Source organism: Mus caroli, chromosome 12 (genome assembly GCF_900094665.2).
Source record: "Mus caroli chromosome 12, CAROLI_EIJ_v1.1, whole genome shotgun sequence".
Lineage (NCBI taxonomy): Eukaryota > Metazoa > Chordata > Mammalia > Rodentia > Muridae > Mus > Mus caroli.
This window is the reverse complement of record NC_034581.1, coordinates 73259873-73276167: the sequence shown is the minus strand read 5'-3', so window position 1 is coordinate 73276167 and position 16295 is coordinate 73259873. Positions and strand designations below refer to the sequence as shown.

Genomic DNA, 16295 nt, shown 5'->3' with positions numbered 1-16295 from the left:
CATTCATCATGTTCTGATTTCAACACACCATTCAAAATACTTACTTGTATTTATTATTCATAAATGTATCATTTCACTTCTACCTTTGTTACCAATGACACAAATAAATAGACAACACATTTTTCCTCAAAGTATTAAGATTTTTTTGTTCTGGTTTGCTTTGTTTGTTTGTTTTGTTTCTTGAGACAGCATCTCACTATGTAGCTCTGGCTGTCCTGGAACTTGCTCTGTAGACCAGGCTGGCCTAGAACTCACAGATACTCACCTGCCTCTGCCTCCTGAGTGCTAGGATTTAAGGCGTGTATCATGACACCTGAGAAATGATGTATTTATTTTTATTTTCTGTGCAATGGTGTTTTGCCTGCATGTGTGTCTGGGTGAGGGTGTCAGATCCCCTGGAACTGAAATTACAGACAGCTGTGAGCTGCCATGTGGGTACTGGGAATTGAACCTGGATCCTCTGGGAGAACAGCGAGTGCTCTTAACCACTGAGCCATCTCTCTAGTCGCTAATGCATTATGATTTTAACGTAAAAGGTTTTTAACATGATCAACCTTCATTTTCTCAGTTCTCTATCTTAAAATAACCTAGGGGAGGAGATGCAACAGATTTTGATTCCAGGCCTCTGCAGTTAAGTGCATGTTCTACCACTGGGCTGGGCCCTCAGTCCTTTAAATGCTTTCAATCTTGTCTCTTACCTGGAACAAGTCCAGCTAGAGGCTGATTATCTTCGTCTCCCTCTCTATAGGCCTGCCACCAATTTGGATCTTCTTGACTGATCACATGAAGTATATCTCCTTTTTGAAAAGACAGCCCTAACTCTCGACATGGAACATAAGGATCATCTGAGGGGTCATAGTCAAAATGAGCTTTCACATGGATCTGAAACATAAAAGGGGTAAAATAAGAGCAAGAATAATAAAATGGTAAAGCAAAATATCCAGCACAAATGTAACTTATGTGTTACATCAGTGCAGAGAAATGAGCTGAAAGGACATTTAGTTAAGCAACGGCACTTTAGGGTAGGATTTTTTAAAGCTTATCTATTGACATCTCTGTAGACTATAAAGAAGTAGAAGTAGTTCAAACTGGGTGACAAATGCTAACAAATTGAGGTACAAAGACAAAGACAAACAGCTAACAAATTGAGGTACAAAGTTGCCTCAAAGGCAAGGTAACCAGAATAGAAGCGGTCTGACCTGTGAAAACAATGATCCTAAGTGAGGTGTCACCAGGTCCCATGTACGCAAGTGTCAGCTTCCCTGGGGCTGTCATAGCCAGTTGATTTCATGACCAGAGTAGTTGTGCCTTAATTGCTTAGTGTTTCTTTAAAAAAATGCATGTAAATAGCATGTTCCACACTGAGAAATGATCTAAATCAGGATGATCACTGGGAAAAAATTCTTACCTTACTTGATCCAAAACTATGCAATATATTTATAGAAAAAAATACGAAGGAATTGGGTGTTTCTAGAAATGAGGAAAATATTTATGTTGGGTGTGGGGTTGACTACAAGGTGGACAGAGGCTAAAGGGGGCATAGGTGGATATTTTAGATGCTAGTCTCATTTTGGTTCTTTGGGTGGTGTTTACAAATATGGTTAAAGATATTGTTCTATTTGAAAGTAGGGTTCTATTCACCTAACTAACTATCTACCTATGGAACCTTCTATTCTTGATGTGAAAATAGACATTAGATTAAAATCTTGAATACTCAGTACCAAAATGAATTTTAAAAAGTAGTGTGGGGCCGGGCGTGGTGGCACACGCCTTTAATCCCAGCACTCGGGAGACAGAGGCAGGCGGATTTCTGAGTTCAAGGCCAGCCTGGTCTACAAAGTGAGTTCCAGGACAGCCAGGGCTATACAGAGAAACCCTGTCTCGAAAANTACAAAGTGAGTTCCAGGACAGCCAGGGCTATACAGAGAAACCCTGTCTCGAAAAACCAAAAAAAAAAAAAAAAAAAAAAAAAAAAAAAAAGTAGTGTGGGATAGCAGGGAATCAAAACATAGTTGGAATGGCGCTTAAAAAGAACACACAAATTATCAACTCGGTATAAGAAAAACAGTATGAGCTAGAACTGCTTTAGAAACTGGGTGAAAATTACTTCCAAAATCTATTTAAATTGTTATCTTTTTGTATGTGTGTGGCCCCAAACCCTGGGAACCAACAAAGTAAAAATTTAAGCTTTACTACAAGTAGTGGAAATTACTTTAACAGGCTTTGTAGGTCTACCAAACTGGGTGATTTGTCAGGCTGATTTTATTAACTCATTGTCTGAAAGCAATACCCAACAATGTTATGCAAAGTATATTGCTGGAGTGCCCGCTACAAATACTTCTTAAAAGGCTGAATTCTTGTTCTTGTTTTTGAGACAGGGTTTCACTTTGTCCTGGAACATCCTATGTAGACCAGGCTGGCTTCAGATTTCAAAGATCTGCCTGTTTCCCCTTCCAAATGCTGGGATTAGAGGTGTGTACCACCACCAAAAGACTGAAATAAAGAAATTATCCAATAAAAAAAAGAATGATAATGTACAGAAAATAAAGGTTAAGAGGCTAGAGACTAAAAAAAAAGGCTGAACCCTGACCACCACCTCAGACTTGCGGCCTCTGCACTGACAGACAGTTAAGTTAGTTGGGTGTTATGTCAGATAGAAAGGTCCTGTGATCGACTGTCCTCTATTACACCAAGGGAACTCAAAAAACAAGCGAGAGATGAACATAACTCTATGATCTCTTCCAAAGGCAAGAAAATTGCTCAAAGATGCTTTTCAATTTATTCTGGCCTACCCAATTCATTTTCCAGCTCTCCTCATTTAAATGGCTGGCAACATGGAGGATTGTTTCATGTAGCAGAGGACATGCTATGTTTATAGGGCAAGCACACGTAGACACATCTGAAATGTATTACACACAGCTGAGCCTTTTATTTCGCAGTAACTTAAGGTAGAAGCCCCACGGCCTCCACAGGACAGGCTACTTCTTTTTACGTTTTCCGCCCTACTAACCCAGGCTGCCCCTAACTCAGTGACTGTTCCATCTCAGCTTCTCAAGTGCTGGGATTAGTTATGAGCCACAGTCCTACCGAGTTGATTCACTCTTACGTTTATAAAAAACCCAAACAAGTGTCAGGCATGGATATGCACACCTTTAATGCCAACACTTGTGAGACCGAGGTCTACAGAGCGAGTTCCAGGATGGTCAATACTACCCTGTCCCCAAAATCCAAAAATAACCAACAGCTGTGATGAATGAATTATTTCAGGACTCTGATTTTGCATTTGCTGAAAACAAGTGACAACATACAACATTAACTGAGAAGCAGCAGTATCAATATAGCATGCTAGTTTTATCTATTAAAGTAACTTTAACAAGCCACCAAGATACCTCAGTGGGTACAGGGGCTTGCTGCCAAACCTGACGACCCAAGTTTGATTTCTGAGACCCACATGGTGGAAGGAGAGAACTGACTCCCTGATGACCACGTAGATGCTGTAGTGCATATGCACACCTTAAAAAAATAAATGTGTAACTGTAAAAGAAATAACTTTTATTATAACTGCATGAGCAGCAGACAAGAAAAGCTGATAAAATATACCTCAACCTCTGACACTCATTCTCAAAAGACAAAAATCATTTACTGAGGAAGGATGGATTATCAGGAGCATTTAGAAGACAGCATGTTCCAACCCTCTTCAGTTGTGTCTTCTCAGTGTGCAGAGCCTCTTTTCACACTTGAGCCTTATTTACAGGACAGACACATGGAAAGGCATAGCAAGCACAGAGAAATGACTAAATTCAGAGGCCAAGTCTGTTTCCTCATGTTTCTTCCTACAAAGAATTCTAAACAGAAAAAAAGGTTGCAAACTCAACACCGACCACAATATGTTCTGGAAAAAAAATAACAGAAAACAGAAAGAGCTAAATAAAACAACACACCTGTGGTGAAAGACAAAGAAAAATGAAACTGGTCTTTTTCAAATAGCTAAAATTTTAAAGAACTAAAAATAATAGATGTAGAGGTGGCTATGACCAAAGCAGAATGCTATACATGTATGAAAATGTTATGATAAAACCATGATTTGATATGATAACTAAACAAAAATAATGATAAAAAATAACAAATATATAAAGATCAGGCTTCTATGTCAATTTAGGAACTTAAAACCTCATTTCTAATTGCTTATGATGTAATGAATATGCTACACCATTTATGGTTTTAGTATATGCAGAGACAGAGGCTTACCATTGATATTGTTAGAATATTTTCAACCTTCTGGACCAAATACTGATAAGGGGCTATTCCCATTCTTTCCCAATTCTCCATCTAAGGAGCCACTGAAAATTTTCTGTTTCTATGGGCTTACCTATTTTGGATACTGTATATAAATAAACCAGTAAAAGGCTTGTGATTGCCATAAGTTTTTCAAGCTTATCTATTTTGTAGCATATACTCACACCTCAGCCCTTTTCAATCAAGTAAGATTTCAGTATACAGACAGATAAACTATGTTGTATTTTCAAGTTATTGCTGGTGGCTGTTGCTATTTTTAAGTTGTTTTTATATTTTGGGTCTTATAAATAATACATGCCTGAATATTCATGTATGATTGTTCTATTATATTTACCAGGAATTGCTAGGTTGTACAGTAATCAAATCTATCATTTAATAGAGCTGTGTTAAATACTTAACATACAGAAATACACCAGAGTAATGACTTACACATATTTGTTAAAGTACTCTTCTCTATGTGACTGAGCAAAACTTAATTATAACTGAAGACAAACAACACTGTTAATAGTAAGTCTGAAGTTGAACTATGTTGTATATTTTACTTTTAAAAAGTTCAGAGTTTACTACATTTTAAAAGTTGTTTTTATACTTATTCAAATACAATTACATGATTTCTGTTTTTACTTGAACAAACTATATTCAGTGAAGTTTCTGATACAGAAAATTAGATATAAGTCAAAGAAGAATAAACAATTTTAAAATAAGTAATTTTAAAATTACTTACTACAGTTTCTTTGGCAGGAGGGGGCTTGATCTGTTGACTAGGAATCAGAACAAATGTCAAAGTACCATGCATATCAGACTGTAACAGAAAGGTTAAAATACTTTAAAAATCTTATGATCAACACACTTTAAACAGAAAGATGGCAGAATTCCCTCAGTCCTATAGGAAAACATTTCCCATCCCTAGCTACTTTCATTATTTAGTCTTCCTGTCCACTGTTTACTGTATCGAGTTGTGCAGCTAGATTCATAATTCCTGCCCAGTACAGCACTAGCTGTATTCAGACATATCCAGCCTAGACAGCACTCTTCATAACGTTTATACAAAATACAAACAGTGCTTAATGCAAGACAGTACCAATCAAATGGACCATAAGTGACCATCAATGGCATTTTGCTCTACAGAGCTATGAGCAGAGATTTGGTGGAAAGAGGGATATGGATATTTTCTAGCTTTTACAATAGATATCAGCAGGCAGGAGACATACTACTGTAACACCTCATGTTAAATAATTAAGAATATGCACATGGGTTTGTAGAGGGGAGTACTGGCTGGTGCCATGGGAGGAGAATCACCAAAAAGGTCAGTCTGGGCTATATTATGTGTTTTATTTCAGACCTTGCCTTCAAAAAGGAAAAAGAAAAATCATACGTTGTGTTGTATACAATATGATTAAACATCATTTTCAAGACAATGAGGCTAAGCATGGTGGCACATGCTTTTAATTCCAGCACTTAGGAGACATGGACAGGTATATCTCTGAATTTCAGACCAGCCTAGTCTACATAGTGAGTTCCTGGCCAGCTAGGACTTCATAATGAGACCTCAAAACAAACAATCAAAAACCAACAAAAGACTATTCATCAGTTAAGAGCACTTGTGGCCCTTGCAGAGGATCTCGGTTTGATTCCTAGCACTCATATTTTGGCTCACAACCATATATATATCTCCAGCTTTAAAGGAATCCAATGTCTTTTCCCTACTTTCTCAGATACCAGTCATGTATGTGGAGCACATACATGCAGGTAAAACACTCATAAGGCATAAAATAAGTAAATCTTAGAAAATTATTTTTAAGAAGGTAATTAAAAGTGAGTACCTAATTATACCAGTACTGTCCAGCAGAATTTGCTCAACAGAGATGTGTAGTGGCTATCTCAGACAACAGTCATTAAGTACATAATCAATCTTGTTCAACTATAGCTAGTGCGAATAAGAAACTGAGTTTTAATTTAATTCACCAGGAATGTACAAGGTGTACAGGCATACATAGAAACAAATCTTTAAAAAAATAGTAAAAGTAAAAATAAAACTTATAATAAAACTCAAAGTAAATAAAAATAATCCTAAAACTAAATATATAATAACAAAAATTGATAAATTCTGTAAAAGTTAGGCTAAAAACTACCTTATACTCATCAGTTATTTTTAAAAATATTCTCTAATGATCTAAGTTTAATAACAAAACAAGCTTTTAAATGAATCAAATCTTCTACAGTCTGAACGTACCAACAAGTCAAAAACCTCATTGACATCCTTGCCCCGGATTTCAATGCCGTTGATCTCCAGAACTTCGTCTCCTTCGTGCAGGAGGCCACTCTTCTCTGCAGCGCCTCCTTTCACTATCCGGCTTATGATGACAGAATCCATTTCATTACGAACTGTGGCACCCTAAAAACACCCAATATCTAATTTAAACATAAAAATGCAATTTTTTGTTAAGCATTTCATTTTTAAATTTTATTCTTTTAAATCTAGTAAGACTAGTTCTTAGTTTAGTTTATCTTAAGAAAAAAAATTTCCTCACATTGCTAAAGTAACAACTGTAATTGTAACATGAAAGCTAAGTATTCCCCACCCAACATTTCTGTTTCAGAGATACTTTATTCATTAGAATCCTGAAGTACACAGACTTCTGAAGCATATAAAAACAGAAAAAAATATACACTGTGTTTAAAGACATAAATTCAACTTTTTTTCTGCTGCATTCTATTCCAACAGCTAGAAAACATTAGTTTTACACAGTGCCTAACTATAAAGAATTTCTTAAAATTTCAAAATATAATTATGGGATAAATAGCTATATGGCTAACTATGCAAATGTTAAACACAGCTACAGCCAAATGTATTAAATACTAATATTTATTATACAAATTGGAAGAACAGTGGGAAAGTGTATACTCAAAAGCTAGAACAGTAAAATAAGATAAAACCTATTTTGTAGGGCTCAGTGGTTACAGCAGTTCCTACAAGGGACACAGATTTTTGTTCCCAACACCCACACTGGACAGCTTACAAACCCCTGTAACTCAAGCCAGGGGATCTAACTCGCTTTCATCCTCGGCAGGCACCTGCATGCATGTGGCACATATAAATACACTCAGACACATACACATAATGAATAAACAAACCTTTTTTAAAAAACTAATCTTCTTAAGTATTTAATATTATCATGACCTTTCCTTTTATTCTCTAAGATGGAACCAGTTACATAAAGTACTTATGCATTCTTTTTAAAAATTATTTTTATTACTCTATTACTTAGTATGTGTGACTGCACATGTGTGTGCTGGAAGTCTTCAATCTCTCTCCATCTCATATTTGTAGCAAAGTCACTTAACCTGGAACTGACTGATCTGGCTAGGCTGGTGGCTAGCCTGCAAACTCCAGAGAAGTCTTCCTGTCAGTGACAGAGCTGGGATTACAGAAATATGTCAGCATTCCTGGCTTTTCATATAGGTGCTGGGGTACAACCTCTTGATCCTCATGTTTGTGTGCCAAGAATGTTTCAATTAAACTATGTATCTAGCTCCCAAAGACCAGATTTTCTAACTTGTTTTCTCTTCTTGATTCTCAGTAACTATTTCATAAGTTATTATTTTAAGTTATGAGAAAAGGTAATGAAATTAGTTTTTCATCCTAATAAGGGTTTTGAGCAAGAGCATATTACAATTGTAACAAATTGCTGTAACAATTGTAACAACTCACAAAGAGAAAACTCTCCAGGAACATAATGGGATCTTCAACTGTACACCATATGAGGTCTTTGCATAGAAAACAATCTTAGATCAGACATGAGAACACTTACCAATGGAATATCCCGAGCCTTTTCTATCCGAACTATTTTTACAGTTTCTCCCCCGTAATGGCCGATACTTTCATAGACTCTCTCATCTGTAATGGGCTCTAGCTGCATTTCCTGCTCAGCAACCTTATCATGGGCCAGTAAAAGTGCCTGTTTCAAAGAAACCCACCGTATGAAAAGAAGACCACAACTTATTTCTGTATGGTTTGCTCATGCACATAGTATTACAATCAAGTCTGTAAGGGCCTAAAACATGACAAATATGTAAGGGACTTTTGCCCAGTTTTTAAAAATAAGCTATTTAAAACCATACTTTGTACAGTTTTACATATGGAATGTATAACCCAGCAATAATGACTCTGCTTTCTGCATGACTAGGTCTCTTCCAAGTCATGCATTTTATGATTTAAAAAAACAAATACTGGAAACAAACAACATTCTGTCCTTTTTCTACCTGAATATGTGGAGCATTCAACAAAGCAGTTAGTTCTTGTCCTTCCTTCTGATGGACTGGCTTTAAGACAGTTTGTACCTAAAGAAATAAAAAAAATTTTTTTTCCTGGTTCATAGGAATTAGCAGTAGTATCTATGCAGGAGAATATTTTTAAATGAGAATAAAATGGCAAAAAAACACTCAGCGTAAAGGAAAACACTAAAGAAACATGAAGAAAAAATCTTTTCCCAGAGATCTTTAAAAAGAACATTCCTTTTTTTTTTTTTAAAGCATACTTCAAATATCATGGTATTTACAACTACAAATAAACTGTTTCACTTTTGAAAGTTCCTTCTAACACAGTATAAAATCCACTATAATAATTACATGACAGGTATATGCCCCACTCAGTAGTTATTATGTTACTTTAGAGATTTAAATCCTATGTTTCAAATACTATTAAAAATCTGAGATGAAAATTTAAAGTTATAGATTCACAAGATAAATGTAGTAATGTTGGACAATGTTTTCTTAGGATAAACTCCCACAGTTATGATACATTTTTCAGGCCCCTGTGTCTTTCTTTCCTCATGGGCAGGCTAGTGTCCATTGTGTAAAGCGCTTCAAAGGCTGACCAGATGACTTCAATCTGAGTCTGCACTTGTACCCAATGATTAAAACAGGAATTCTATATTCTTTATGGTTATTTTATTAGCAGTTCTCCAATTAAAACTTTAGGACGACAAAATGAGGACCAATTTTGACCACAACAAGCATACCAAAGCAATGATAAAGGCTGAAGAGATGGGCCCATAGTTTAGAGCTCTTGCTGTTCTTATAAAAAGATTGAAGTTTGATTCCCAGAGCCATAGCAGACAGATCACAATCACCTGTAACTCCAAATCTAGTGGAGCTGATGCCTTCTGGTTTCTGTAAGTGCATGCATGCACATGTGCATGCACACACACACACACACACACTGAGCAGAGGAAATCAGATGCTGCCATGGTTTGAATGTGAAATGTCCCCATAGGCTCGTGTTGCAACATCTGAGCCTCCAGGTGGTGCTGTTAGTTTTGTGAGGCCTGACTGGAGGAAGTGGGCTGCTGATGGCTTATATGTGTGCATGTGCCATGGGTTATAACTTCCAGCAACTCTATGTTTCCTAATTGCGAAAGCAATGTAGCCTCCTGCCCCACATTCCTTCTGCCACAATGAGCTGTCCCAATGCCATGCCTTCACAGCCAGAATAAGCTATGTCTTCCCCAAATCTGTGAGCCCAAACAAATCATCCCCATTCAAGTTGCTTCTTATCAGGTATTTTGTCACACTGACAAGAAAAATAACTAATGCAGACACAAAAGAGTAGATATTGCCTATTTATTTGACATGTTCAATCATGGCAAATTAGTAAACAGAAACCAGGTTTGCAAATGACAAAAGGGGCTCAAGAAGAGGTGGTTACTCTCTTCAGGACTATAAGTGAGCTTTGTGGGTGGAGGATATTTTAGTAACTTGACAGTGGGTGGTAAATTTCATAGGTGCATACACAGATATTTACATTGAGCCAATAACAAAACACCCATTTTTAGTAATTGCAAACTATATCTCAATAAAGCTGGACACACTCTACGTATATAACTTTTTCTCAGTATCCCCTGGAATTAGTTACAGGAACTCTTGTTTCATACCCAAAGCTAAGGTCACTTAAGTCTCTTCTACAAAAGGGCAGAGTATTTGCATATAATTAACATACCTTTCCATCCATATACTTTAAAATTTTTCCTACCTATACCTAACGTGTAATAGTTGTACTGTATTTTTTAGGGAATAACAAGGGGGAAAGTCTGTTCAGTAGAGATTTAGATTCTTTTAGCAAACTAGGCTGAATCTGAGGCTATAAAGTGCAATGATACCGAAGGACAATTATACATCATTTTGTTTGTTTTTGTACCAGCCAGGGACTGAATCCAGAGCCTTAAAATGCTAGGCAAGAAGTCAAGGGGGCTGGAGAGACAGCTCAGCGGTTAAGAGCACTGACTGCTCTTCCAGAGGTCCTGAGTTCAATTCCCAGCAACCACATGGTGGCTCATGACCATCTGTAATGAGGTCTGATGCCCTCTTCTGGTATGTCTGAAGCGAGCAATGGTGATGTACTCATATGCATAAAATAAATAAATCTTTAAAAAAAGAAGTCAGATACCAAACTCCATCGTTATCCCTGGGGGAATATCTCTTACACCTTTTACCAAAATGAAATCATATTGTTCAAATTGGTTTATGAAAGTATTATATAACTTTTGATTTGTGATTTTCAACTGTAAAACAGAAATATGACCATTGTAATCGTCATCGTCTGTGTCTCAGTCATCTATAGGATCAAGTCTAAGCTCCTTAGCATTAAATATCACCTGATTCTTTCCTCTTTCCCAGCCCTGGCATTATTCACGCCCACAGGGTTCACTACTAAACCACTGCTCTGCACATATGACATATGTCCCCCTCAATCACTGTGCTCATGCTACTACAGTCTCCCCCCACCCCACCCCCCCCACACATCAAATTTAAAAAAGTATCAAATTGCCGGGCGTGGTGCCGCACGTCTTTAATCCCAGCACTTGGGAGGCAGAGGCAGGCGAATTTCTGAGTTCGAGGCCAGCCTCGTCTACAGAGTGAGTTCCAGGACAGCCAGGGCTAGCTATACAGAGAAACCCTATCTCGAAAAAAAAAAAAAAGTATCAAATTCTATTTCTTGACATGTTGGTTTATATTTTACTTCAATGTTTTTAGATAAGCAAAAGTTTATTTAATGAAATTCAAGTTATAAACCTTTTCTTTAAAAAATATTTTAATAACCACAAAAATTGCTTGTTTATGTCTTCGATCATCAAAGATTTAATCTGAATCTTAATATTTTGAAGTTTTCTAAGGTTTTATTCTCATCTTTTGTAGTAAATGTTTGAGAATTTGTTCACATTATTTTGGCAGTACTAGGAATGGAATCCTAGTACTATGTGCCATCCTCAGTCCTTAACTGATACATGTAAGTATTTAATTTTTAATATATTTATTTCCTCTGTGTGTGTTAAATCATATGTGGGTACATACATGCCATAGCATGCATGTGACCAGAGGACAAATTTCAGGAGTTGAGTCTTTCAACTGTGTTTGTTTCAGAGATCAAATTCAGGATATCAGGCTTGGTGGAAAGTGTCTTTTATGTCCTTAGCCATTTCACTAGCACTTAACTTACATTTTCAGCTATAAAAACAAGAAACACTTCTTAATGTTTCACTAAATTTGTTAAGATTTCTCACTTATGTTGATTCCCATTTAAAAGTGGCATGAGTAGAGACTGGAAGATGGCCCAGTGTTAACAGCACTGTTGCTCTTGGAGAGGACTGTGCTTTGGTTCCCAGCACCCATGCTGGGCAGCTCATAACCACGTTACTCTAGCTGCAGGGACTAATTCTCTTTTCTGACCTCTACAAGTATCTGCAAGCATGTATGCATGCACACACAAATTCACATAAATAAATAAAAATAAAAAAATAAATCTTAAAGGTACAATTAAAAAGTATGAGATAATTTCTTTTATGTATGTACATATGTATGTACTTTTGGTTCCTGAAACATAGTTTTATGAGACATGATCCCAGGCTAGTCTGAAATAAGTCCATTCTTGGCTTTGGTTTCCCTTTTGGTCCTCCTGCTTTCACCTCCTGAGTGCTGAGATTGCAGGTGTCTATCATTACTCCCAGAAAAATTCTGCTTTTATTTATTTTACTATTTTTGTGGTGCCAAGGATTTTATCCACGGGGTTACAGTGCTACACAAATGCACAAATGCGTTACCAATAAGCTACATCCTCAGCCAAAGTTATTCTAAATAAAACTGCCTGGTGGTAGTGCACACCTTTCATCTTAGTACTAGGGAAGCAGAGGTAAGCAGATCTCTGAGTTCAAGGCCAACCTGGTCAAAGTAATGCTATTTCAATCTCTGTTCCTCCCCCCCACAAACAAACAATATATCTTAAAGAGATATATTTATAATCTCTGATTATTAGAGATCATTTTACATGAGCTTATAATGCATAATGGTTAACTTAATAAAACCATACTAGATGCATTAAGATCATTGGTTACTATACAAACTTATTTTATATATAAAATTAACTTCATAATCAGTGCACTAGCTAGATCATAAAAATTTTCAGAACATATACATGAAGCATTTTTTCCCAATTCTCATTACAGTGTATTAGCAGGTGACCACTACCAATGACCTCAGACAATCATCACATCAGTGTTTGCAACAGTCCACTTTTATGACTAATAACTACTTTGAAGATGTCAACAAGATGTTAAGACACATACCTCTTGTACAAGGTCTTGTACATTGGCGATAAGAGGAAACGGAGGGCTGGCCTTGTTCATGTGCACTGTGACAGCATTGTGTATCTTGAATGCATTCTGAAAATCTCTGTTTTGTACAAGCTGTAAAAGCAGTGAAATATCCTCCTGGCTCTGAGAATCAACCAAAGTGTGTTGGATATGTTTAAGTGAAGAGAACAAGTCTTCAACTTCTAGTAAGAGAAGAAAAGTTATCCCAAAATTAACTGTTTTGGTCTAAATTTGATATATTTTAAGATAAAATATCTTGAACCACCAAAAAAAGTTTTTTAGGGAAAAAAGTTCACATATTTTTTTAAGTGTTATTTTACCAACATTTCATACAACTCTTAAAGCTATAAAACAGAATAACTTGCATTTTAAAAAAGCATTTTTATTAGACAAATATATTCTTACTATAAAAACAAACGAGGGAATTCAAAATTAAAGAATATCAATAAGCCCATTATCTAGAAACATTTCCTCCCCTTAGCATCTTTTTTCATCAACAGTACATTTTAATTGCTTTTTCAACATCTCTATTGTTAAAAGAACATTATAAGTAATGGGTCCACCATATTTTACATGACTAATGCACATATGATAATAATCATTAAAGTTCAACACTTAGGATGGTTCCATTTTAACTATCACAAAACTAATGAATGTGTGTATCTCCTAAAATGTTCCCGGCCTGTGTGTGTTTTATGCCTATCAGGATGCATACACAGCATGTACATTGTTTCCGGAAATGATTAGGCCCAAATGATTAAGAACCATTAGTAGTTTCTCCCCTGTTCCCCAACATGTTGTGTGTGTGAGGGCTACACAGAAACTTTGTCTCAAAAACACTAAACAAAACAAAGGGATATGTAATTTAAGACTCTGCCAAATTAATAACTTTAAAGTATCTTTTGAGCAATACAGGAAAGCATTTAAGTAACTTAAAAGAAAATTTATGAAATTTACAAAGCAGTTAAGATAATGGTTCACAATGTTAAGAGAATAACAGATACTCCCCAAAGAGGAGGGAGTCTTATTAAAAATGTTAATAACTGCTAAAAGAGGCTCAGAGGAGTAGTTTGGGAAATAAGAAAAGTGAGGCCTTGGGCCTCACAGCTGACTGAAACCAATAAGCAACCTCTAGAAGGGAACTGTTTCTCAGAGTCTCTTCAACTCCAGGGAGAAGGAAGTTATTTTAAGATCAAAACATTGATGGAAGATTTCTTCTGTACACCAAAGCTACTTAACATGACATACTAATATATCTTTAAAAAATATTTATATTTTCATCTATTTGTTATCATTACTGGTATTACTTTGTTGAGGTTTGGTGTGTTCCTATGCATGCTAAATACTGGCCCCCAAGGTATGGTTGCCCCAGGGATGAGGAAATCCTCAAGTATACCAAGTGATGCTATGTAATCTTGCTTCTTAATTTAAAACTATTGGTTTAATAAAGATGCCTACAGTCCTTAGCTGGGCAGAAGAGAGGTAGGTGGAGCTTCAGTTTCTGGGCTTGGGGTCTAGGTAGGACCACCAAGAGAAGAGAGAGAAGGTGGAGAGAGGAAGATGCCATGGGGTAAGGGATCATGAGAACTGGGCATGAGGGTTGTCCAGCTGGAGTAAGAGTGGCCCAGGCAGGACATGGCAGGTCCTATCTTGGGGTTATTTACAGGGAAGGAGACAAAATAGCCATAGAGGATTGTTATCTGCCCAGCTCTAGGCTTATTATAAATATAAAAGTTTTATGTCTTTTATCTGGGAACTGAACAATCAAAGGTGGGGTAGAAACCCCCAATTAATATTAAATATTTACAATATTACTTCGCATTATGTAGCTTTTCTGAGTTTTAAAAAGGCCCATCTAACTGTACAGTGACACTGATAATTTTTGTAATTTACTACTAGTTACTCATTAGAATAAATTCCTAGCGTAAGATTACTGATTGCAGAAGTATTTAAAAGACTTTGTACACATTGACAAACTGCCTCCCGGATTTATAGCAACTTATACTGCAACAAGCAATGACTGTGAGTGCCTGCTTTGAAACATAGCAACAAGCAATGACTGTGAGTGCCTGCTTTGAAACATAGCAACAAGCAATGACTGNGCCTGCTTTGAAACATAGCAACAAGCAATGACTGTGAGTGCCTGCTTTGAAACATAGCAACAAGCAATGACTGTGAGTGCCTGCTTTGAAACATATCAAATTATGGAGCACTGACCTATTATTCTCTGGTGAACATATTTTTACAAGACATGATCATTTGTATCTTTTTCTATTAGTTTATCCTTAATAACTGGAATTGATATTCCTGCAGTCTTAAGTAGAACATACTGTTTTGCTATGTTAGAACAATAGCTTTTAATCAAAAGTTATCTATAAAAATAACTAAAGAGGAGGGTAGGGAGATGGCCCATAGTACAAACTGTTTGCTGTACAAGCTTGAGGACCAGCATTTTAGTCACCAGCATCCATCACTTATCTGGCCCCGTGGAGTAGAGACAGGGGTACCCAGGCCACGGTGTTGACTTGGCAACCTCTGGGTTGCCAGGACCCCACTTCATTAAATTGAAGTGCAGAGAAATTGAAGAAGACATTGGATGTCAACCTCTGGCTTCAACACATCACACACACACATATGTACAAGCAAACATATGAACACACATTTATACCCTTCCCCAAAAAAATTGCTAAAGAAAATTTTAAAAGTTGTGTGTTTGGTGACATATACTCTGGGGACAGAAGGCAGGTAGATTTCTGAGTTCAAGACTAGCCTGGTCTACAGAGTGTGTTTCAGAATATCTGGAGCTATATAATAAGAGACTTTGTCTAAAAAACAAACAAATAAGATACAGGAAAAGAAATTTTGTAATTACTTAAAGAGAGATGGTGGTTTTCAAATTTGAAGAAATTAGTAGGCTTTGTCTGTTGATAAGAATTGGAAATAAGAAACATAGGTTCCAAAGAAAGGTCTTATCTGGCCACTCTGTCCATAGTAATTCTAAGGCCACGTGACAATTTAAGACTCAGAGCGGGGAAAATCATTCTGGAGCTGCCTTTCACTCGGAGGGACTTGAGAACATGGTAAGACCATAGGTATAGGCAGCCCCAGAGAAGAAGAAGAATACACCTGAAATTTAGACGAGGCTTGTGATATGGGACTATGCACATTAAAGAAGGTAAGTAGCTGCGGGAGAGATGGCTTTGGGGGTAAGAGTACAGGCTGTTTTTCCAGGACTTGGGTTCAATTCCAGCTCATAACTATCTCCAAGTATAGTTCCAGAGAATCAGATGCCTTGCTAGCCTCCGAGGGAACAAGGCACATATGTAGTATGCAAACATACATGAAGGTAAAATA

The 16295-nt window shown here is 36.7% G+C and overlaps 1 protein-coding gene across 3 annotated transcripts in view; it reads right to left on the bottom strand.

The window, feature by feature from the left end:
• Nucleotides 1-16295, bottom strand: part of Mpp5 (membrane palmitoylated protein 5) — an 84099-nt gene that overhangs the window by 14878 nt on the left and 52926 nt on the right. For all 3 annotated transcript variants that reach the window (XM_021179063.2, XM_021179061.1, XM_029484369.1), the window contains exons 4-9: nt 12915-13123; nt 8560-8637; nt 8109-8255; nt 6530-6691; nt 5021-5098; nt 699-882 (exon numbers count right to left, since the gene is read on the bottom strand). In XM_021179063.2, the coding sequence (XP_021034722.1) occupies nt 699-882; nt 5021-5098; nt 6530-6691; nt 8109-8255; nt 8560-8637; nt 12915-13123 (858 nt within the window). The remainder of the gene's footprint in view (nt 1-698; nt 883-5020; nt 5099-6529; nt 6692-8108; nt 8256-8559; nt 8638-12914; nt 13124-16295) is intronic.